Below are 21,970 nucleotides of genomic sequence, written 5' to 3'. Positions count from 1 at the left end.
GTCCCGGCTCGGCCGCGCTTCGGCGGCTGCGACCGCCCCGCAGAGCCGGGGACGGACCGAAGGCGGCTGCCGGGGAGACAAAGCTCCGGCCGGCCCTGCCCGAGGAGGGAGGGCAGGACCCCTCCGGGAAGGAGGGCTGCGGTGTCCCGCCTGCAGGTACCGCGGGGCGGGGGGTGGCTCGGGGCTCGGCTGGGCTGGTGGCAGGGGGGCTGGTTCTCCGGCTGCCTGGGGCCCAGCGAGCCTCCCGCCTGGCCTCGGGTGGAAGCAGGGCTTCCTCTGCTCCAGCGTACCTGAGCTGGCTCCAGAGGATCGGGTTGGGTCAGTTTGAGGGGTTTTGCAGCCAGCGTGTGCTTTGTGTTCCTTGGAGAAAACCCCTAAGAGCAAGAGGATTACAGGCAGCGATAGCTCTTCGGTAGGCGTGGGATGCTGCGGGTCTCCAGTTGTTAGAGATAGAATATCCCAAATAACAGGCTGTACCTGAGGAGAAGGAAGAGTCAGAAAGAATGGAAATAGTAAGACATGGAGGATGATGTTAGTTTCAAAAATGTTTAACGTAAATAATTACTTCTTTTGGGGCTTATGAATTAACAGCTGGGAAAGCTGAGCATTTCAGGCTGGGGTGAGCTGCAGTGGAAAGGACCCTGTAATAAAAGTTCTGCTGCAGCCATCTCCATGTGCATTCACAAAGGATGTTCAGAAACTAGAGGAATATCAAAGTTGGAGCTTTGCAAAGCTTGTGCAGCTCTGTTGAGCAACTGTGTGATTTGCATCTGCCATAGCACTTAAGGAAGCATCCTTAGGATAGGCAAAGCTCTCTGAGGTGGAGTAATTCACTGGAGAAGTCAATTCCAACTGCAACATAGGCGTGAAGGAAAAGAAAAAAGCTGCTTTAAAAAAAAACAGCCAACAAAGAAAAACAACAAACAAAATCACCTTCATCTTCCTCTGTTTGCTATACTGTTTAAATAACTTGATAACCAAGTTCCATGCACTGATGTTGTCCATCTGCTTACACCACTGTTGGGTTCTGTTTACTGTGTACCCAGGGCAGCAGCAGCAACCTTTGCCTCTTACGAGATGGATGTTAGGTTGCCTCTAGAGCACCTTCTACCAACAGCACAGTTTGAATAATGGCAGAAAGCTACAACAATTATTGCAACTACAATGTTGTGGACTGAAGGTGCTAAAGTATTTTCCCTTTCTTCCCAGTGAAGTATTACTGGGATTTCCTAAGAATGCACTGGTAGATTATACCTGAGCTGGTCTTTCCTGTGTCACAGTAGATGAGGTCAGAATGTTAGGTCAGGATTAAGAAATATGCTTGTGTATTATAATGGATTATTTATTCATAGTTACTTTAAACTCCCATGGGAAACTGACGTTTTTTCTGTGAGTCAATTCTGGCAGCTGTACCTATCCTTCCCTGGAATAATTATGACCCAGACAGCATCGAGGGAGGAGTATTTGCTTCAGTGAGTGAAACATTTCCTCTTAGGAAGTAAATAATGCTGATCTCTGGTAAGGTTCAAACTGCATGAGCATTGTAATTCATCTCGCAAAGATTTTGAATGGTTCTTTACTCTTGTAATACATCCACCCCTGCAGATCAGACAGGAATGCAGAATGCATTTGGTCCCTTCTTGTGTAGAAAATGGAGCATTCACATTAAGAAGACAGTCTTCAGATCAGAGAGCAAGGATTTGCAGGAAGGTCATTGCAGCACAGACAACTCCATTAACTGGTACTCAGCATCACGAGTGTGCAGTTGAACAGTGTGCAGCTCCATAGCTTCCTGGAGCTGTGGGATGGGTACATGAGTAGTTCCTTTGTGAGGCGTAGGGACCTGCAGAACCGAGGGAAGCTTGATGCCTGTGGCAGCAGTAAAAGTCTTTCCATCTGGATCCAGCTTATCTTGGGTTACTGATTAGATGGAGTTTTGTCCTTGCAGCTTGGTACCTGTGATACTGACCTGTGATCTGATCACTGTCTATAGGCAGGTCTGCAGCAAGATGCCTGATGTTGGCATATTGTATTGCATCCATAGGTAAATTCCCAGAGCACTGTCATGATGGGATTCTCCAGGACTCTTTCTACAAAGAGTTTGTGTAGCTTTTGTTTTTCGCTGGCAGTTTGAAGAAGAGATCTCTGTAGCATTCCTTTCAGAAAACTAGTGGGAAGGTGCACAGAGAAAGTGTGGGTTTCCCTGTGTGTGGGTCACACATTTGTAGGAACAAGGCAGTTCTGCCCTGAGGTTGCTAGTCTGCTGTTTGACTACTCTGTTGAGCATGTGTCACGATACACAGTATGTCAGCCTGCTCTGCTGTTTTCAGGTAGCAAGGGATTGTTCTCCTTCTGGGTTTGTGGTGCAACCTGGAATATTCTTCTATAAGGAATAATTTTTGAAACTGGCATGGTCTTCCTTGAAATGCTGAGAGTTCTGAAGCCTGTGATGTTTCATTCATTCATTCCTGCAGAGAAGGAAATGCTGAAATAGCATAGAACTCTTAAGGCTGGGAGGTGGCACTCTGTCTACACCTGAGCAACCCTATGGTATTTGTTGTTTCCCTCCTTAAGTGTGCATTTCCATTTCCCACTACCTCCCCTCACCTTCCACCAGTTCACTTGGATGAAACAGGAGGGGTTGTTGTTTCTAAGGAAAAGCCATGTAGCAATAATTTAACTGTATCTCTTGTACCTTTGTATTGTTGGATGTTTCCATTTGTTTTCTCAGCAGTGGGTTTGTCTGTCTTTACTGGTTGACAGCAGCCTTTTATAAAACAAGTTCCACCTCTTAGTTAAAGCAATAAATTGTCTTTTATTCATCTCATCTGAAGGAAGAAGGGATCATACAAATGTCACTAGGCTCTGCAATGCTTTCTGAAAAGGATATTATTTATTTTTTATTATTTCTGCTTTCACAAGGACAACAAACACCAGTGCACCTTAAACTCAGCAATGTTACATCTACCTCCACAAAGGAAGTCTACGTGAAAGTGTCATCCCAGGCATCTTTTAGTGATGATTAGAAGGAAAGATGACATGATGTTCACAAGGACATTTGGTTTTGATGTTGCTCTTGTCTGGCAGGTGTTTGGATGTCACCACGATGCACAGCAGGAAAAGTCTAAAGCTAGAGAGGTGCTAAAGCTGAACAGAAATCAGGCTCTTTCTGCATAATTTTGCATCAAACTACTCCTCCATACATTTAAAAGGGGGTGTTTGACTGGAGGAAGAGTTTATTTTTAGGCCTCAGTGGTTTCAGTCGCGTATTGGTAGGTGGTACTGTTAACAACATGTCACATGGATGGCACAAAGCTGCTCCTGTTGCTGTGTCCGTGTACACATCCTATTAACTTGTCGGCTAAACCAGGTTTGTCAGCCTGGTTTGAACTGGCCCAGGGTCATGGCAGTTGGTAAGGTTTGCTCTACTTTTAGAATCTGCACTATTTGGCTCTTGGCATTGTGTTGTTTTTTTTCAAATTTTGAAAAAGTTTTGGATGCTGTGGATAGCTTGAGAGAAAAAGGGAGACCCCAGGGATGCCCAAAGAAAAAGGATGCTACAGGAGATTTTTCCAGAAGTCAGACCAGCAGCTTGGCCCTAAATATTGAGAGCCTCTGTCTTCTTTTTCTGGTAGAGACATAAACCAGGCTTTTACGATCTATTTGATTTAATTCAAAGTTGTGGATGTGCTGCATCCATGTGGTGTTTGCCTCATTTACCAACTGTCGTGGCAACAGTTTGAAAGATCATCCCAGGCTTTTACTGATCCCAGCACAAAATCTGCAGTGCTTATTGCAGGTTAGGAGTAACCCTTCCCTGTTCCTGCCGTGGCCTCCATTGATAAACAGCAGCAAAAGATTGACATGTCTCTGGCATTGGCACCTTTTAAAAATCTGCTATTACTTTTGGAAAACAGACTAACATTTCTTTCATATGCATCTTTAAACTTCCTGTATCCCAAAATCAAAACCAAAACTAACTTTCTGGGCAAGTGAAACTCAACACTGCAGTGTTATGTGGTAAGTGTATATGAGCAGTATTCCTGAAAAACAGACTGTATAGACTTCTTGTTGCTAAAGCACTGCTGGCGTTTTCCTGCTTATTTCTTACAACTCTATTTCCTGGGCATTTTTGTTTCTGTTTCCATTCTGTTTCTAGCAGCTGTTGCACATATTCCTGAGTTTGAAATCAAGGGCTGGTACTGAAGTTTTGTAAAGACTTCTTGCTCAGTTCTCTTCCCTCGTACTCAGTGCTCTGGAATAAGTCTTTTGGACATGCACATGTTTCTGTGCCTTGGAAGTCTGGCTAGCTAGTGTATCCTTGCCATTGGTGCTAAAGCTGTGAGCATTCCTGTTTTAAATCAAGTACAGATTTATCTACTCAGCAGGTCAGGCCTCTTCTGTAGCCAGGTCATTCTGGGGAAAATGGGATGTCTTGAGTGGCATCACTCAATGGTATGTTGTCTTATTAGGTGTGCTGAACATGCTGCTGACGATGCTGAGGGTGTTGCTGATGACACTGCCTGACTCCAAGACCCCTCTCGTGGAAGGATTTTAGGGGTTGCCTTGCAGATCAATGGACGTGGACCCCTATGCCAGCATGCAGGTTGGGATGCGGGTAGTTCGTGGAGTGGACTGGAAGTGGGGCAACCAGGACAACGGTGAAGGGAATGTTGGGACTGTGGTGGAGATTGGTCGGACAGGCAGCCCAACCACCCCAGATAAGACTGTGGTCGTGCAGTGGGATCAAGGCAACAGAACCAATTACCGCACTGGATTCCAAGGGGCTTACGACCTTCTTCTGTATGATAATGCACAAATAGGTAAGAAGGGTTGGATTCTGGCATGACTTTTAGGATGGGAGTCTCTTAAGCCAGGAGATGGATACTTTATATTACACATCTCACTTCCTATTATATTACTGCACCATCTTCAATACACACACAGCACAGGACTTTTTTTCCTCTGGATGTAGAGAGCGTGGTCAGCCTGGTTTCCCCGGGTGTTGCGCGGATCTGAGTTCCTTTGCTTTTGTTCTCCCAGGTGTCCGTCACCCTAACATCATCTGCGACTGCTGCAAGAAGCACGGCATCCGGGGGATGCGGTGGAAGTGCAAGATGTGCTTTGACTATGACTTGTGCACCCAGTGCTACATGAACAACAAGCACGACCTCTCCCACTCCTTCGAGCGCTACGAGACAGCGCACTCCCAGCCGTAAGTGCTGCCTTGGGGGCAGGCCAGTTAGCCAGGCTGAGACTTACAGGTCACTGCTCTCTAGCAGTGGTCTCCAGAATGGGGTTTGCACGCCCCAGGGGGTCTGTGAGATGATCCACTGAGGTACAGGAATAACATAATAGAACTTCACTAGTACATGGCCGTAAAATTAATTAAAAAATAAACCTATACCGGGGGGTGCTCAGCATTTTTTTACTGAAAGTATTTGGGATCACTGTTCTATAGAACAGTGTAAGGCTGGATCTGGCACTTTTATGGAGCTGTTTAAAAAAAGACAGCAAATAGTAATCAGCAGAATTTTCTGAGAAATCAAGGTGAAAATTCGGAATGTTTGTCTGCTCTGGTTTTTCTTTTTCTCCCCCCCCTAATTTAATAATTTTTTAGACATATTTTGCTGTTTGCTGTTCTCTGATAGCCAAGTGGTCACAGGGAGGCTGTTGGGAATCTTGCACTCCCAAATAGTTGATTTTTTCTGAGGATCTCTACTATTGACTGCAGAACATCATCTTAGTTGCTCTGTACTCTGCATGTTAGCATTATTGGAACTGCTACACTGATGCCTGTGGAAGGGTATCCATAATTTTTGTGCCAAAAGATGGAGGGCTGTTCTCCTGTCCTGAGGAAGAACTGAAGAAGTCTCAACACTAATTTCATTTGTGCCTCCTAAGATGGGCATGAAGGTGAATCTTGTAATCCTGTTGCCTTTAGGAAAAGTAGTAGGAACTGCAGCGCATGGGTTTTGTGGAAGAGCTTTCATAAAGGGAGGTGCCAAACTGAAACAGCTTTACTCAGACATGTCTTGCAGGGCAGGAGCAGGAAGAAGTAGCAGCACCTCTGCTCTAATGCAAATGTAATCCTGTTGTTGGTCTAGTGTCCCTTGGATTGCTCTTCATTAAGAATTCGTGTTCTGATTTAAAAAAAAAAGAAAAGAAATAAGGGGCATGGGGGGAGATCACCTTTGATTGATGCAGTAGAGAGGATTTCTTTGGAATAACTGAGGTCTGAGCTGTAAAGACACACACTGCCTTAGGCAATGCAGCATCCTTTTCACAGAACAAAAACTGCGTATTTATGAGTCACTGGGACTATTGCTGCGATCCCTCATCTCAATTTTTTTTTCTTAATAAAGTAGAAGAGAAAACCTTTGGCAGTTCCCCAAGGACCAAAAAAAAAAAAAAAAAAAGCTATATTTAAAAAGACATGGTGACTGCTGTGTGGGTTTGGGTTTGCTCGAGGTTCTGTTGCTACCCGCTGTTGTTTGAATGGCTGTGAAACACAGGATGAGTCTCTTTTAGAGGTCAGGATTCTCTCACCTCCTGGCAGGGAATGAGTATCTTTTGGTTGTTTACAGGGAGCCCCAAGCACAGCAGTGTGTTGCTCTCAAGTCCCAGGCAAAGCCCACTGGGGTGTTAATTAGTCAGAAAGCTTGTAAGGGAAGTGGATGGAGAGACAGCCCACCAAATCTGACAGGATCCCATAATCTTGGTTTTGCGTAATGAAGGAGGGACCACTTATATATTTATAAGCTTACATCTGTGATCAAATGTAGAACCATGAAATGCAGCTGTCTCTTTAACTGAGGTCCAGGAGCTGGGAGTTTCCAGTTCCTCCCTGGCCTCCACGGGAGAGCATCACCATGCTCCATCTTGCAACTCCTGCCATTGCTGATCCTTCCCCAGAGGAAGCTGAGGCCTGTGCAACGAGAACTGTGGAGCTGGCAGTGGGATGTCCTTGTGCAGTAAATGGCTCCCACCTGCACTGCTGTTGCCAGACCCACCACATGGCACCCGTGCAGCTCAGCCTGGGCAAGGCCAACACATGGCTGTTTGTAGCAGCTCACTAATCCCAGGATTTAGGAGGCCTTAAGCCCAGACAGTCACTGCAGAGGGTTCCCAATCAGTTTTCTAAAGAGGCTTTGATGACACCTTTTCCTGAAGGCTATTTCAGGTCGTAATGACCTGAGTTTGACCCTCTGGTGGCATGAAGTACTGGTAATTTTGTATTTCCCCATTTGGAGGAGTCTCTTCATGACATTTGCCTATTGCTGGTATTTTTACTTGGTCTTGTTTGGTTTGAATTTTAGAGGAGAGGCTGTCATCCTTGGTTTAAAAGGCTGGACACAGCTCGTTTTCACTGAAGGCCTTTTTTCTCAATCATGGATCCATTTGCCAAATATGCGCTTAGCAATTGGAAGATAAATCTGTGTGTGTAAGCAAGTTAGCAAAGCAAAACTCATCAGGTTTATGTTAGGGCTGAAATAGGCATGCTGGTGAGTTCTGCAAATAATCAAGTGTGAGATAATCTTCCTCTTGTACAAATATTGTTATTCTTACATTTGAGTGCAAAAGTAGCAATAGCATTTTGCTGCATCACCTTCTCAATTCCAGTAGGGGTTGTGATGCATTTTACCCAGGCTATTTTCTGCACCTCACCCACCAATAAATCACAACCTTAACAATTTTTCAAAAGTCCTATTTTGTTTCTGGACAACAATGGAGTTGAAGGAGCTAGCAGACTATTCAGGGGAATGTTTTGCGTAATCAAGCATAAGAAATACAAATATTTTCTCACATTGTGTTTTATACTGTAGTCAGAACAGAGTTATTTTCAGCCGTAATTCAGAAACCAGCTCTGTCTAGTCTAGTTACCAGTTGGATTTCTAAATCAGCTGCATTACAGGAAGAAGTGCATGCTGTCATTTTGGTATGCATGTGCAACACAGACCCATTCAAGGCAGCCTTAATAATCCAGCCTTCCATCTGTGCTTCTTATATTGTAAGCCTGGACTAATACAGCAGCTGAGTGACAATTGCTGGGTGTTTGATTACTAGGCAATAAAGGGGATGCAGGTTTATTTACTGTAGTAATCTCTTCAACATGTGTTGTTTATGCAATGTGAGTTTAAGCTGTTAGACTAAGAAATTTTGTAATATTTTGAATCAAATCTGATTGTGCGATGATGTTTGTTTCCTAGCTTTTTTTTAAATGCTCATTAAATTTAATAATTAAAATTATTCGTTAATATGAATTAATTCCGTTCATGATTCAGTATACTTTTACTTTTTAAAAAAAACACAAAGGTTTACCAGATAAACTACTTAACTGTACCTCCCTAAAAAAACACACATACATTGCAAGGGCACATCCCCATGCCAGGTCTTCCCTGATGTAATTTGGAATATTCTGTTTGAATTGTGGGACAGGGATTACATTTCAGTGATGTATTTTGTCTTTATCTTTTCTGGAATTACATGAGCAAAACTGTAAGCAAGAGAAATCCTTCACTAAAGCATCCTCAGCCTCTGTTTTGAACTAACAGTCTTGGTTAAAGGATGATAATGAGACATGTCACTTGGTATGCTCACCAGTGCTCCTCTGTCATTCTCAGTGCAATATTCAGCTGTTAAAGGCTGTATATAGACATTTCTGAGAGCATAGTGGAGAAACCCTCTGTCTGCAGTACAGTTTTGAGTCTTAGGTGCACACACACATTTTAGCTCACGCTTAGTAGTCTTGGTCTGAAATCTTGCTCTTTGGGGCTTTCCAAAACTGAGCCTGGCAGGAGCTAGCACAAGAGGAGGTTGGCAAAAAAAGATGGCAGGAGGTATCTGAGGTAAAAGCATACAGTTGGTTTTGCGAAGAACATGGCAAGGAAGGATAGGATTGACAATGGAAATTCTTGGTCAAGACGGTTCCTGAAATAGGTTTCTGTGATCCTGATCCCTCACTTACTGGTGTCCTTGTCTTAGTCTGGTTCATGCTTGAGCAATCAGTATCCGCCTGCCATCTGTCAGAATTTCCTACCCTTATCCTTTCCTGGAAGTGTTTCAGTAAAAGCTTTGCTGGGGTCAGTAAGAGAATCTAGAATTCTGTGCGTCATTGAGGTCAGTTTTACCTGCAGTGTCTGTAAAGCCTTTATGTTGGCTTTTCTTGAGGCAGCCACTGTAGATCTTCATCCATCCTGGAAGGAGTGGGAGTTTGTATCCGCCGTGACCTGGGATTCTTGTTCACAGCTGTGCCTTTTCTGAAGAGATTAACACAATATTTATGACCTGCTACCTTGCAGGGTTGACTGTTCCTTCTGCTGTCCAGTCCCATGCATTGTGCTTGTTTCTTCTGATAAGAATTTTCTGTGGTGGTGAAGCCTCTGTCTTGCAAAATATGTTAAGCTGTGCCTGGTATGAAGGGGCTCTGACTTTTGCAGGGCCTCAGATGGCTACTGCCAATTAAAAGCAGTCTCTGTTTAAATGTGTCCCAAGTCAGTTGGTTTGGGTCTCTACCTGTACAGCACAGGTGATGCTGTTTATTATTTTATTATTGCATAGCTCTCTGGGATGTTGAAGGCTGTGTGAGCACCTCAGTGACATTTCAGCACAGGCACAGCACAGGGGGGTGGTTCCCAGCATGCTGGAGAGAGACATTCATTCTGTACAGTCCATGCTCCCAAGAGATTTCTGGACTCTATGGTAATTTAATATCATTGGAATTTGTAGGGCAGAAATGGCTGCAGAGTTTGGCTGTCATAATTAAAATTGTTATTAAAGGCAATATTGCAGTGATTAAATTTATCCCCAGGGTATTCTGGCAACACACTAATAGCTTTGGTTGTTATCCAGTATTTGGAGCAAAACATGTTGAATTAGATTAAAACCCAAGATGTTTTGGCTCAGGATATCTGGTTCTCACATCATTCCTCAGTGGTGCTGGTCAGCAGAGTGGTTCAAGACAAGGTCAAAATTTTGTGAGGCCAGGGAAGGAAGGCAGTTACGGTGCATTTAAGCAGAATGGGAGGGGGTGTTTGTTACACTTCTTTCTTCTGTTTGGAAACTCAGCTTTCTGGACTGGTCAGCTCTGTTTTCCTGGTGTCTAGCCACAGATGTCGCTGCAAGTGACAGGTTAATATGAGAGCTGCTGAGATGGGCAGTGACTGCTGTTATGATTATACGAAAGGGAAATCTTGCTAGGAAAGTAATGAATGGTGGTTATTTTGCTGTTTAACCACTTTGCTTAAGCTTAGCTTGGTGCCTTATTTGACTATCGCTGAAAATCTTCACATTGAAAACCCCTCCCGTGTGAGATCAGAGTTTGGAGGAGTATATTTTTATCACTTGGTCTCAGGGCTTGACCTTGACATCTTTGATAAAGTGTTAGAAAAGCATTCAACAAAATCCAGGGAAAATAGCATGTTGTAGCTAAGCAGCTTCCAATGTAGAACACAAATCCATGCTGGTTTTAGAAGCAAATGCAATAAAATGAATGCTGATCAGTGTTTCTTTTCTGCTGAGCTTTTTCCCAGCCAAGCCTTTTCCTACCCCTCTCTCATTATCTTCCCTTTCATAACAACTGCCAGCTTTGGTGGTGTTTAAAACAGACAAAATCTCAACAATTCAAAGTCTCCCTCCTGTTGAGCTGCAATCTGGATAATGACCGTTCAACAGTGATAAGAACGTGTAAATAATCTCTCCCTCTTTCTAAACACATTAGATTGTAAAGCACAGGTGGAAGATCTGCTAACAAGTTAAGGAAGGTAAAAGACTTAGGCTTCTGATGGATAAGTAAACATTAAGTTCAGGCATAAGCTTTTTATCCTTCTGAGTCTCCACCTCTCTCTCTAGGTATTAGATGGAAAATAAGTAGTGTTCTGAGGTCAGCCCTACCCCGGGAGCCTTCCCCTCCCCTTGCCCTGCAAACAGCTGCTGAACTTGGTTTGCTCTGTCGGGGCTGGGAGTTGCTCAGAGCCTGTCAGGAGGTGCACAATTCAGGTATGGATTGTGGCACCTTCCCAGGCACCTAGAAAAAGTGGATTGTACCCTGGGTGAGGAAAAGAAACGGGCCTGTGAGGACTTTGGTGGCTTGGTGCCTCATGAGAAAGCTTTCTGCTAGGGACCAGAGGCTGGGAGCAGCACGCACAAGAGCAGCAGAGAAGCTGCTGTAACATCATGGGAATTGGAAGCTGCTTTAACAGGACCTCAGATCCCCTCTTTACTATCACGTAGGTATTTTTTTATTATTCTTAGGGTGGATCAGTGTGTATGCCTGTGGTGTGGATTGCAGGGCAGAGAGAGGAGTCTGTTATCCCGGAAACAGTCCAGTCACAACAGTGCTGGTCTAATCTCTGCTTTTCAGCAGGCGAACTGGGCTATGCAGTCAGCACCTTTGGTTATGGGCTGTGCTGAACTCCTTATGCCTTGGAGCTAGGAGACTGCCCGAGCCATAAAAGCTTTCATGCAGTGTACACCCTACTAATGTCTATTGGTATTGCCTTAAACTCACCAAGTTAGCCCAGTGTATTACTCAGTAGGTGTTTTTCTGCCACGAGTGGAACAGTGCCTCAGTATTCTCTCCTTTCTGGGAGACCAGCTTTTAGGATCAAAGACCCTGTTCAGCTATTTTATTCTTTCACTTAGATGCTTGTCAGAACTCAAGCCATGGCTTTTTGTATGTTACTGTGGAACACTTGGTGCTTGTATGACAGATCTTGGTTGAAACAGAGATTTATAAAGTGTGAATATTCAACAATAAATTAATTTGTCTTATCTTTGTTTTTCCAGAGTCCTGGTGAGTCCTCGACAGAATTTGACTCGCATCACCCTAAAAGGGACTTTCCAGGGGGCAAAAGTAGTCCGTGGCCCTGACTGGGAGTGGGGCAACCAGGATGGTAAGCTTCTCTGAGATGTCCTTTTAAAACACCATTTGATTTTTTTTCTTTGGTTGTGTTTGGGTTTTTTTTGCCAGATTGCTATTTGGAAATGCATGTGCTGAGCAGTAGCTTCTTGGGGAGCTGTTCTGAGGATGCAGGTTGCTGGTATTAAATATTATTTGTTTTCTTGTATTTGTTTAAAAACATCAGTGACATGAACTGTATGCATTCACTCAGGGTGTGGGAGGGAAGTTTTGCTGCTCCTGGTTCACAGATGTGAAAACTTGGAATCATCCTGGAAGATCTTGTATAGAACTATAAATGTACACCATGTTACAAGAAAATAAAGACCAATCTTTTCCTTTAAAACCTTCCATTCACAGTGGGAATAAGGTTTATCTGACATTGTGTACAGTACTCCTTTTTCCTTTGGAGTTCTTTGGAATATCCATATTTGAACAATTTTAAGAGAAATAATCTGTAGGGAGTGTTTCACATGGAGCATTAATGAAGACCTGTTTGCTGTGGTTGCTGGAGAATGGTTTCTGCTTTCTGTAGGAATTGTGACTTCAGGCTGAAAATAGAAAGGGACAAAAATGCCTTTTCTAGAGCTGCTCTTGGGGTATAATGACCGTGTCTAATTCACTGATACCAGTTTCTGTGTGGTGCTACAGGCTTAAGGAAACTTCACTGTCTGCTTCTAATCCAGAGCCTTGTACACACTGTACTGTTTGTAGCTTCTTTTTTCCCTTAAAAATTAAGTTTAAAGTCCAAAGGTTTCCCTTGTGGTCTCCACCATTTATTGCAGCTCTGGGTTCAGTGGAGGACATTGATACTTGCAGAGTCTGAGAGCAAAAGAAGCTTATGCTCAGTACAGCTTATCCATCCTTTTGAGATCAGGTCAACATTTACATGTCTGAGACTTGCGTTGCTTACAGTGGTTGTGACCTGAAAGCAGTTTTATGTGTGAGACAAGTGAGGAGGAACATAAGGCCAGCTCCTCTGGTCTGTAGTGAGGACTGATTGTCCATCATGGAGCTGCCCCCATCCACAGCCATTTGCTCTTCTGAATTTAGCTTCCTCATAGTGCTAACACATCAACTCTATTTCCATTTAAGGAAGTAACATGTAAATAGTGGTAATAAATAACCTTGCAAACTCTCTAGTAGGGTCATGGTAAGTTTCTCTATTGATCATGTGGTCCTGTGTGTCTGGAAAGGGCAATAGCAGCTGGTTGAGGAATCTAAATGAAGGGCCTGTGTCTTTTTAGTATTCCTGCTGCTTGGAGCCCTTTGGAAAAATTAGCATTGACTGCAAAATTTGCCATTTGACCAAGGTTTTTTTCTCAGCAGTGGTCAGGGTGGGCCCTGGCAGGTGAAGAGAAGTACCAGAACAAACTGTAATTGATGTTCTTCCACCTCACCAGTGCTGGGGAGAGATTAAAGATCTTGGGGTGAATTTTGCAACGCTGCTGTGTTTTTGTCTTGCCACAGTGTGGTGCCGTGACACTGTGTTCCTGTGCACCAGGAGAAATGGCTGCTTCTCCACAGAAATCAGCTTTTCCCTCTGTGTATTCCAAAATAACTGGCTGGCTGGCTTTCAGTGAGGTTTAGTCTAGAGATTCTCTCCTAGCTGGTCAAACTGAGTTGTCTCATGGTTTAATTTCATCTGCCCAAGCCACTGACTTTTGGCTCTGTCCCTACTCCTCTGTTGTGAACAGCTGGAGCAATGGAAAGGTTTTTCCCTGTGTTTTACTTAGTTAAGATTAAAATGTCATTAAATTATAGCTTAGTAAACATCCCAGTGTCAGGTGAGTTTCTGTATATTCTTTTCAATGAAAATGCAATTTGGATGGTGTTCTTTCCCCTCCTTTTTCCTCAGGTGGTGAAGGTAAAACTGGACGTGTGGTTGATATTCGTGGCTGGGATGTGGAGACTGGGCGCAGCGTGGCCAGTGTCACGTGGTCTGATGGAACCACAAATGTCTACAGAGTTGGGCACAAGGGAAAGGTGGATCTGAAATGTACTGTGGAGGCATCTGGTGGCTTTTACTACAAAGAGCATCTCCCAAAATTGGGTGCGTAGAGCCAAGGGGTCTGTTGAGAAATTCTGATTCACACTGCCCTTTCCTGACACTAAAGCCACTTTATCCTGGAAGACAAGACAAACCAGCAGGTGGTTTTATAAAGGCCCCGCATGATGTGTGACCATCTGAAACAGTGGTCTCTGTGTGAACATCTGACTTCACTTCAGACTGGTTAGTTAAAGTAGTTTGGCCTTTCAGTGGTAAGAGTCTAAGACCATCAGAAGCTGTATCCCAAGGAGGGATCTTCTGCCAAGGCAACTTCTTGCTGCTGCAGGTGCATGAAGCTCCCCTGCCAGTGCCTGTCTGTCAGCAGAGGATTCAACCCAGTGTCAGTGTTCTTAATCCAAAGGCTTTCATTCTTCTGACCAGTAGTGGTCTAGCTGGTGTTCACTGTGCTTTTAGAGAAGAAATGTCATTATTGTGGTGGACAAAAAAGTGTCTCGAAGGGGAATGTAACAAAGGGACATTTCAGAGAATGGAGCTGCCACATACTTGCCCAGCAGGGAGATTAGAAAGTCGTGGAAAAAGGTGATGCCTATATTGGCAACTTGCTGCAATCCACCTTTCCTCTTAACTCTTAGTTACTCTTTAGTTGTAGTCTTTTAAATGAGGTTCAGGGGCCAGCTTTTGCTCTCCTGAAGGAAAACACGTCTGTTCTTGAGTTTGCAGCAGCAGAATCAGGTCTTTCTCATTCATTCCTCTCCCTGAGCAGCTTGGCAAGAGCATGAGGGAAGGGAACGGTTGGATGAGGAGCTTATTTCCAAGGGCATGGCCTCTGGCTACCCAGGAAGGCCAGGAGGGTGAAGCACTCCACCAAGCAAGTTATGTGGCTGCCTGTAGGAGGGCACTTATTTTAGGTATCATGTGGGTGTGTCTGCTGAACAGCAGTTGTGGGTGACTGAGCTGCTAAGAACAGCTCCTGGTGCCTGGCATGACATGAGAGACATCATTCAAAGGCATTTCCCTCTCTGAGAAGGGACAAAATTATGTCTTGTTAGAACTATCTGATGCTTAACCTGTATCAATATCCAGTTAGAGCTAAATCCTCTTGCACTCCACAACAGAACAAGAGTTTTACACCATTCTGCCCCAGTAAAGCCAAACAAGACATAAAACTTGGTTTTGCATCCAGTATTTATGTATGTGGGGGGTGTCATTCTTCCCTTCAGGAAAACCAGCGGAACTGCAGAGGAAGGAAAGCACAGACAGGCATCCATTCCAGCATGGGGACAAGGTGAAGTGCCTGCTGGACATTGACATCTTGCGGGAGATGCAGGAGGGCCATGGTGGCTGGAATCCTAAAATGGCTGAGGTATGCTTCTGCTTGCTCCTCTTCCCTCAGTAATGTGTCAGTCACTAGCTCAGATTTCCTAAGTAGGCACTGGCTAGGAAGTTAGCAGAACATCTCTGTGTAACATGTTACCTTCTATATTTATATTGTGTTTACTGAATCACAAATTCTTTATGGATAGGACACTGGAGTCAGATTATTTTTAGGCTCAGATAAATGTGTTGTATGAGAATTGCCTTGTGGAACCCTGCATAATTTCTTAGAGTCTACAAATGGGTCAAAAGCATTGATAAAAAGCCTTGGGAGCCAGTGCAGAAAGCTAATGGCTGGTTTGTTTGTTTTTATGTGGGCCATGGATCTTTTCCTTGGAGCTCTGGATCCAATCCCTGTTTGGCTTCTTTTGTGCTGTGCATTACTACTAATGAAAGTTATGTGTTTTGTCAACAGTGGACTCTATCCCTGACCAGGGCTCAAATTTCTCAGCCCATATGATGTTCTTGGAGCTTAGCCTGTTGTCTTGTCTTTAGTTTGAAGAGCTATCAGTCTGTTGTCTAAAAAACTTCAGACAGAGGAAGAAGGAAAGATAGAAATGACACCTATTACTGTAGGATAGTATCTCAGAAGTAAATCTCCAAGGGGTTGTGAACATTCAGTGTGGGCTTACGTTCAGGTGACATGACAACAGCTAAATTAATAAAGCTGCCATTGAAATTAAAAGGTCTGTGCTTTTTGTTTCTCCTTAAGTGATCTTGGCCTTTACTGGTCTGCAGATACTGCCCAAAATAGATTAAACTGCCTTCACATATTGAAGAAGGAAATAGTGTAGTTGTGCAGTAGATGGACTGCAAGACAAAAATCACATCTTGATACTCACCATTACAGTAATAAAACATGTCTCTGAGCCTGCATTAGTAACTTGTAGAAAAGTAACTTTTTGGAGAGGGAGGGGAGTGTGTAGCCACCAGTGGCCTAAATGCCATCTACACCAAGTCAGCAAACTGAGTAACCTGCAGGTCTGAAGCCTTGCTATAGGAAGCAGTGCTACAAAATCATAAAGATAGGTTCTAGATGTATCCTGGCCCAGCCTGCCCTGTAGGTGAGTGGCCTTTTTGAAATCAGACTTTAAAATATCAAGACAAACTGTGTATCCCCAAAGCTGTAGGTTTTAAATGCTGCTGTGTAGCTTGCATAGTGTGCTAGGTTGTTAAACCTCCTCTGCAATTCTGAATGCCTGATGTAGGTGAATGCAGGTGTTGAGAGGAATAGTGTAGAGGGAAAGAGTAACTTCCCATCATCTCAGAAATCAGTGCACTTTGTCTCCTTCAAAACTGTCAGCTGCTCAGGACCTGCCAGAGGCAAGAGCTGTGGCACCCTGCACTGCACAGCTGTACTGTGCTGTCTGCAGCCTGCTCCTCTCCTGGCAGGCCTGGCTGGTGTTACACTGCAGAGATAGGTTGTAACCTCTTCCTCCCTTTGGCATTTGGGAAGAGGATGTTAATTTGTGCTACATTTTCAAGGATTGTCTCACTTTCTGTTCCTGTTACCCTCCTCCCCCAATATGCTGCTACTTAAAGGAGCTTCTTGAGCAGCATTTCCCTCCTTTTGCAGAAAAACAATGCACCTCATTTAGAGCAGGTTTGGGAGCACTGTTAGTCTGTGAATGGGAAATGGTGGGTAATTTGGCCATCTATGCCTTAGATGACTGGTTTCCAAAATTTTTAAGCAATGTGATTTATTTAGGGGGTTTCCCCTATTTTATTTTTTCCCCCCCTATCAAAAGTTCATTGGCCAGACAGGGACCGTGCACAGAATCACGGACAGAGGGGACGTGAGGGTCCAGTTCAACAGTGAAACCCGCTGGACTTTCCATCCTGGAGCTCTGACTAAGGTAGGTGAGATTGGCCAGAACTGGAAGTGCTGCAAGGAAAAGCTGCGGATTTAGCCTGCTGTGTTAGGACACAGAAGAAATATACTGCTGTTCTAAAAGCAGGACTTCTAGGCAGAATTTCCTGCAAGCCATCAGAGCTAGGGCAGGTGGCTGCAGAGACAGTAGGAGTTAGGCTCCTAGGCTGTTGAGTTTTAGGAAACTTTTCATTTAAAATGTTGTAAGTTCTGAAGGTAAATTCCATTTCTTAATTTTCAGCTTCTTTGATAAGAGTGGTAACAGTAGACCTACAGTAGCTGATCCTTCTGCAGCTGCCTTTCATCTGTGATGACCCTTCTTCTGCATCATTTCTGTCTGGTTTTCTTCCTTGGTTTTGGGTCTTCATGTTATTGTCCTTTTTGCATCCTTCTTTGTCTCACTTCTCTCTGATTCTTCTGGATGACCTGAGTCTTTACTCCAGCTCTTCTAATTTTGTGTCTACATTTCCAAAGCTCATAGCTCTGACCCCTCCCTAGAGGCTTGAGGACTTGAAATGGGGATGATGAGAAACAGGGGTAGTAAATATAGAAGGAGCTGCTGGAAGACTACAGAATTCTGAAAGAGCTGAACAAGGTCACAGCAGTAAAAACTCCAACACCAATGGAAAACGCAGTGTCAGACTGTTTGGTGCAGAATTAGTCTGCTTTGAAATGTGTGTTTTGACAGTGCTCCCTTCTTAGCTCAGTAAGCAGAGGGAGCATCTGGCAAATTACCAGTCCAGATAAACTGGTTTCCCTTTTCTGTTTTTAATAACAAACAGAATTAACTTCCTTATTAAAGTGAATTAAAATCTCCAATGCCAAGTCAGGTAGGATGAGGAGGTGGACCAAGGAAAGTTTCACTTGGGCTTTATTCTGATATTAATTATAAATGATTTGAAGAGGAAAGAAGAAAAATGCTCTGTCCCAAATTATTTCCCTTCTTAAATGTGCACTTGGTTTAAAACAGAAATACTCCAGCCCTTGGGCTGTGTTTATTTTGCAGTGCAGTGATTACAGGTTTCTTGGTAGTCCTCCTTGGGTTTTGGAAAGCCTTGGTTTTTGAGTTCTTGTTTGGTTGGGTTTTCTGAGGCTGGGAGTGGGGTGGAGGGGATGATGGATGGCTATTTTTTTTTCTCCTGGCTCCGTCCCCCAAAAGCTTATGACTTTCTTTTTCTTGTAGCTCAACACCTTTTGGGTTGGTGATGTTGTCCGGGTGATAGATGATATGGAAACAGTGAAGCGGTTCCAACCTGGTCATGGGGAGTGGACAGATGAAATGGCACCTGTGAGTGTGAACCAGTTCCAGGACAGTCCAGTAACTTCCTGAGTTTTCCCAAGCAATAGTGACTGGGCTTGCATTGCCCTCCAGTGTTCTGCTGGTCAGTGGGTGCACAAAGACTGCTGAGGCCTTGCAAAATGAACGTTGCCCAGTGCTGTTGGTCCTGCAATCCTGCTGCAGAACCCAAAGCAAAGCGGGCAGGTGGGGAATCTGACAAAGGATTTGGCTACCAGTAAAGAGGTTTCACTAGCCAAAGTAAACAAGTCCTCTTATGCTCTCTCTAATTGTCTGGAACAAGGCAGGGAAGTGTCCAAGTGGAAAAATGGTCTGATGAGACCAGTATGGCTAAGAAGCAGAACACGGGTGTCCTCCAGCAACAATTAAGTGTACAGAGGAAACCTCTCCTAGTCCCAATTTTATCAGTTCTCTCAGGGTTCTTCAGACCATTATTTTGTTGTTTTATCACCTTCCTCTCCAGACATCTGAACTATGTCTGGGAAACCCTCCTGATGTAAATCCAGTAATGGATTCTCCAGCCAGAGGAATGGCTGAGAACCCTCTGGTGGTCTCCTTGGAGTGGGAGAACCCTCTGGGGGTGTCCTTGGAGTGGGAGCTGTCAGCGTGTGTCACTGTTCAGTGCTTCTTTTCACACAGCAGGAGTGCTGCCTGTGAAGCCACTCTTTAGAAGCACTGCACTGGGTCTGAGATGCAAACATTCTACATCTTCCCTTTAAAAAAGAATTTCTCTTTCCCTTGCAGACCCTGGGGCACATTGGGAAAGTGATCAAGGTCTACGGGGATGGAGATCTGCGAGTCTCAGTTGGAGGGCAGTCCTGGACCTTCAACCCAGCTTGCCTGACAGCCTATCAGAGAGATGAGGAAGCAAACCTCATGACAACGGAGAATGCAAAGGAATCAAAAAGTGAGACAGTGAAATCAGAGATGTCTGATCTGTCAGGGACTCTGAAATGGTTGCTCTGGTGGAGCAACAGCAACATTTTGGACATTGTTAAACTCCGGCTGCCTGTTCTTCCCCAGAGAAAGCTCCATAACCAAGCTGTGCCTTACTGGGGAAGCAATGCTGGCCTTAACAGGAAAACACAAAATTTAGGACTGAGGAATGGCAACTGTAGCTCTGCCCTAGCTTCAGTAATCACTTCTGTCTTCATCTGTCTCCTGTTCTGTTCTGCTGCATTTCCTGTAGAGGATAGTAATTCTTGAATGCTTGTGAAACATTCCCAGGCCCGTCTGTGGAAGAGCTGTCAAATCAACAGTTAATTTCTCTAGTCCACCCCAAAATTTAATTTGGGATCACATGATGTGTAGAGGGGATTTTGTCTGGTTTGCACATCCACTCATAACGTTTTTTTGTAGCCTCACCACATGTATTTCCTTCAGATGTCAGGATCATGTGGAGAGAGCACAGACCTCCTGTTTTTTTTGTTTGGCTGTGTAGATGGGTCTTAAACTGTATGCTCAAGTTAGACTGCAGGGAGAACTTGCATATGAACCCAAGCTTTTTAACTTTGTCTGGAAAGCTGTAACACCTCTGTACTCTCAAGCACTCAAAAGTCTGTGCAATTAGAGGGCCTATCTGAAAGGACCTGTGTTTTTTCCCTACAGCATCCATTCCAAACCCATGCATCCCTCTTCAGATTATTTGCCTTTTAGTAGTTATTTTTCTGTGTTGGTCTTTTGTAGCTTGGTTTTAGGTCTTTTGGGTTCTCAAAACATCAGACTTGTGATGCAGAAGTTCTGTGTCAGCCCCAGATGTGTGAAGCTCTGTGTGTGAGCTAAGGATCAGAGGCACAGCAGGCCCACACTGTGCTTATCCATATATATACACGTGCTCTTTGGCCTTTTTCACCTCTGGCTGTTTTTTATTCCTACCAGGTACTTTGATTACTGTCTTGGAGAAGCTGCTGTCCCAGAAGACAGAGTCAGAGCATGCAGGCTGCCTGGTCATTTGTGCAGCACTCAACAATGCAGCTAAAGTTCGGGAGATCCTGCAGAAGTACCCAGACAAGGCAAGTTTGGAAGACAACTTGATAGGTTACTTTTTGTTGCTCTTCTTTAAAATACTCTCATAAAATTTTGTAGTCAAGCGGGGAGAAGGATGGGAGAAAAAGAAGGTTTTTCAGACCTAGTATTAGCTCCTAACAGCTGTAAAATTGTTTTGCTGCAATTTAGGATTAAATATGTATGTTAAACGTGTATTTTATGGCTCCTGTTTGTGGCATTAAATCTGAACCAGGGCTAAGTCCTTACAGCACATTTCCAAAGCTGGCTTTTCCCAGACTGCCTTTATGGACACTGGCACCTGTAGAATTAGGGGGAGAGGTGTTTCTCTATATGAAAACTGTAGCAAGATGGCTGAGTATCTAACCTCTCTTTGAAAAGAAAGCCATGGGTTGTGTCTGGCTAAATGTGTCTGTCCTTAGATGACCTCGCAAATGGTTTTGTTGGAATCAGGAAGGAGAAAAGCTGCCCAGATCCTGATGCTGTCCATGTCTGTGCAGTGTCTTATCTCATGTCTGACTGGAGCAGGGAACTGGGCTCGACTTGTTGCTGAACAATTTCTGTGCTTGCCAAACTATTAAGATCACATCTACTCAGCTCACTGCTCTTTCAGGCTGCCTGTCTGAAGGTTCAAGCTCTTTCAGTGAGGGGTACAGGGTTTATAGACAGGTTATCAAAGAAGAACAAGAAAACAAAGTATTGAGCAGTGTCCTTGGAAACCACTGGTAACAAAACATAAGTTTTGTTTAAGGGGGCCTCTGGAGATGGGAGGAATGGACTAATACCTGCAATTGTCACATTGTCAGGGCCAAGAGTCAGGAATCCATTTTGTTATGAGCTATTTATATTAGATTTCTATTTCTATTCTAAATTATATTTGTTTTCTAATAGTTATATTACTAAATGAGTATTTCTATTAGAGTGTTGTATGCAGCAAGAGGAGGCTGGATTTGAGGCTCATATAAGTAGTGCAAGTTGGAATTGCTTGCCAAGGCCTTTTCAGCTTATCATCATTGTCTGTCTCATGTAAATGAAAGAATAACACAGTGGCCTCTAATGCCTCCTTTCCTCAGTGATTCACCCCATTTTTTGAGTGAACTAAGGAGTGTCTTGCCTGTCCTGCTCTTCTGACCACTGCACAGAACCAGCTGCAAGGAAAAAAAATCTGTTGTTCTTGCCAGTCTGCTGAGGTTTTGCTAACTCCTTCATCTCTTCTCCTTAGCCCCCCACTGATTTCAGAAGCTTCTTTTTATTTTTTTTCCCCCTTGCCTTTCATACAGCCTCTCTTTGTTCTTCAGTCCCTTTAATTCTCAAAAATTCTCACTGCAGCACTTCAGCACTGTGATATGCCCTCCAGCCACTGTGCCCAGTAAAGTACCTGGGGCAACACAGAACAATGGGAACTTGGCATCTTTAAAGCCTTGTGCAAAGTTAATTTGATGTCCTCACACATTTTCCTGTTGGGAAGGCAATTGTTGGCAGAGATGTCAAGAAGTATTTTGCTTGCAGGCATAG

The 21,970-nt window shown here is 44.0% G+C and overlaps 1 protein-coding gene across 6 annotated transcripts in view; it reads left to right on the top strand.

Annotated features, from left to right (window-relative positions):
* Window positions 1-21,970, top strand: part of MIB2 (MIB E3 ubiquitin protein ligase 2) — a 39,869-nt gene that overhangs the window by 9,236 nt on the left and 8,663 nt on the right. For 3 of the 6 annotated variants that reach the window (XM_051637429.1, XM_051637428.1, XM_051637431.1), the window contains 9 exons: window positions 4,473-4,823; window positions 5,044-5,215; window positions 11,788-11,894; window positions 13,758-13,952; window positions 15,131-15,273; window positions 17,033-17,140; window positions 18,338-18,442; window positions 19,196-19,358; window positions 20,330-20,463. In XM_051637429.1, the coding sequence (XP_051493389.1) occupies window positions 4,577-4,823; window positions 5,044-5,215; window positions 11,788-11,894; window positions 13,758-13,952; window positions 15,131-15,273; window positions 17,033-17,140; window positions 18,338-18,442; window positions 19,196-19,358; window positions 20,330-20,463 (1,374 nt within the window). In that variant the 5' untranslated portion in view covers window positions 4,473-4,576. Of the gene's footprint in view, window positions 1-37; window positions 157-4,472; window positions 4,824-5,043; window positions 5,216-10,926; window positions 11,229-11,787; window positions 11,895-13,757; window positions 13,953-15,130; window positions 15,274-17,032; window positions 17,141-18,337; window positions 18,443-19,195; window positions 19,359-20,329; window positions 20,464-21,970 lie in introns of those variants that run through there. The other 3 variants (XM_051637430.1, XM_051637432.1, XM_051637433.1) reach the window with 3 other exon arrangements.

Source organism: Apus apus, chromosome 20 (genome assembly GCF_020740795.1).
Source record: "Apus apus isolate bApuApu2 chromosome 20, bApuApu2.pri.cur, whole genome shotgun sequence".
NCBI classification, from domain to species: domain Eukaryota; kingdom Metazoa; phylum Chordata; class Aves; order Apodiformes; family Apodidae; genus Apus; species Apus apus.
This window is presented reverse-complemented; position numbering and strand designations above follow the sequence as displayed.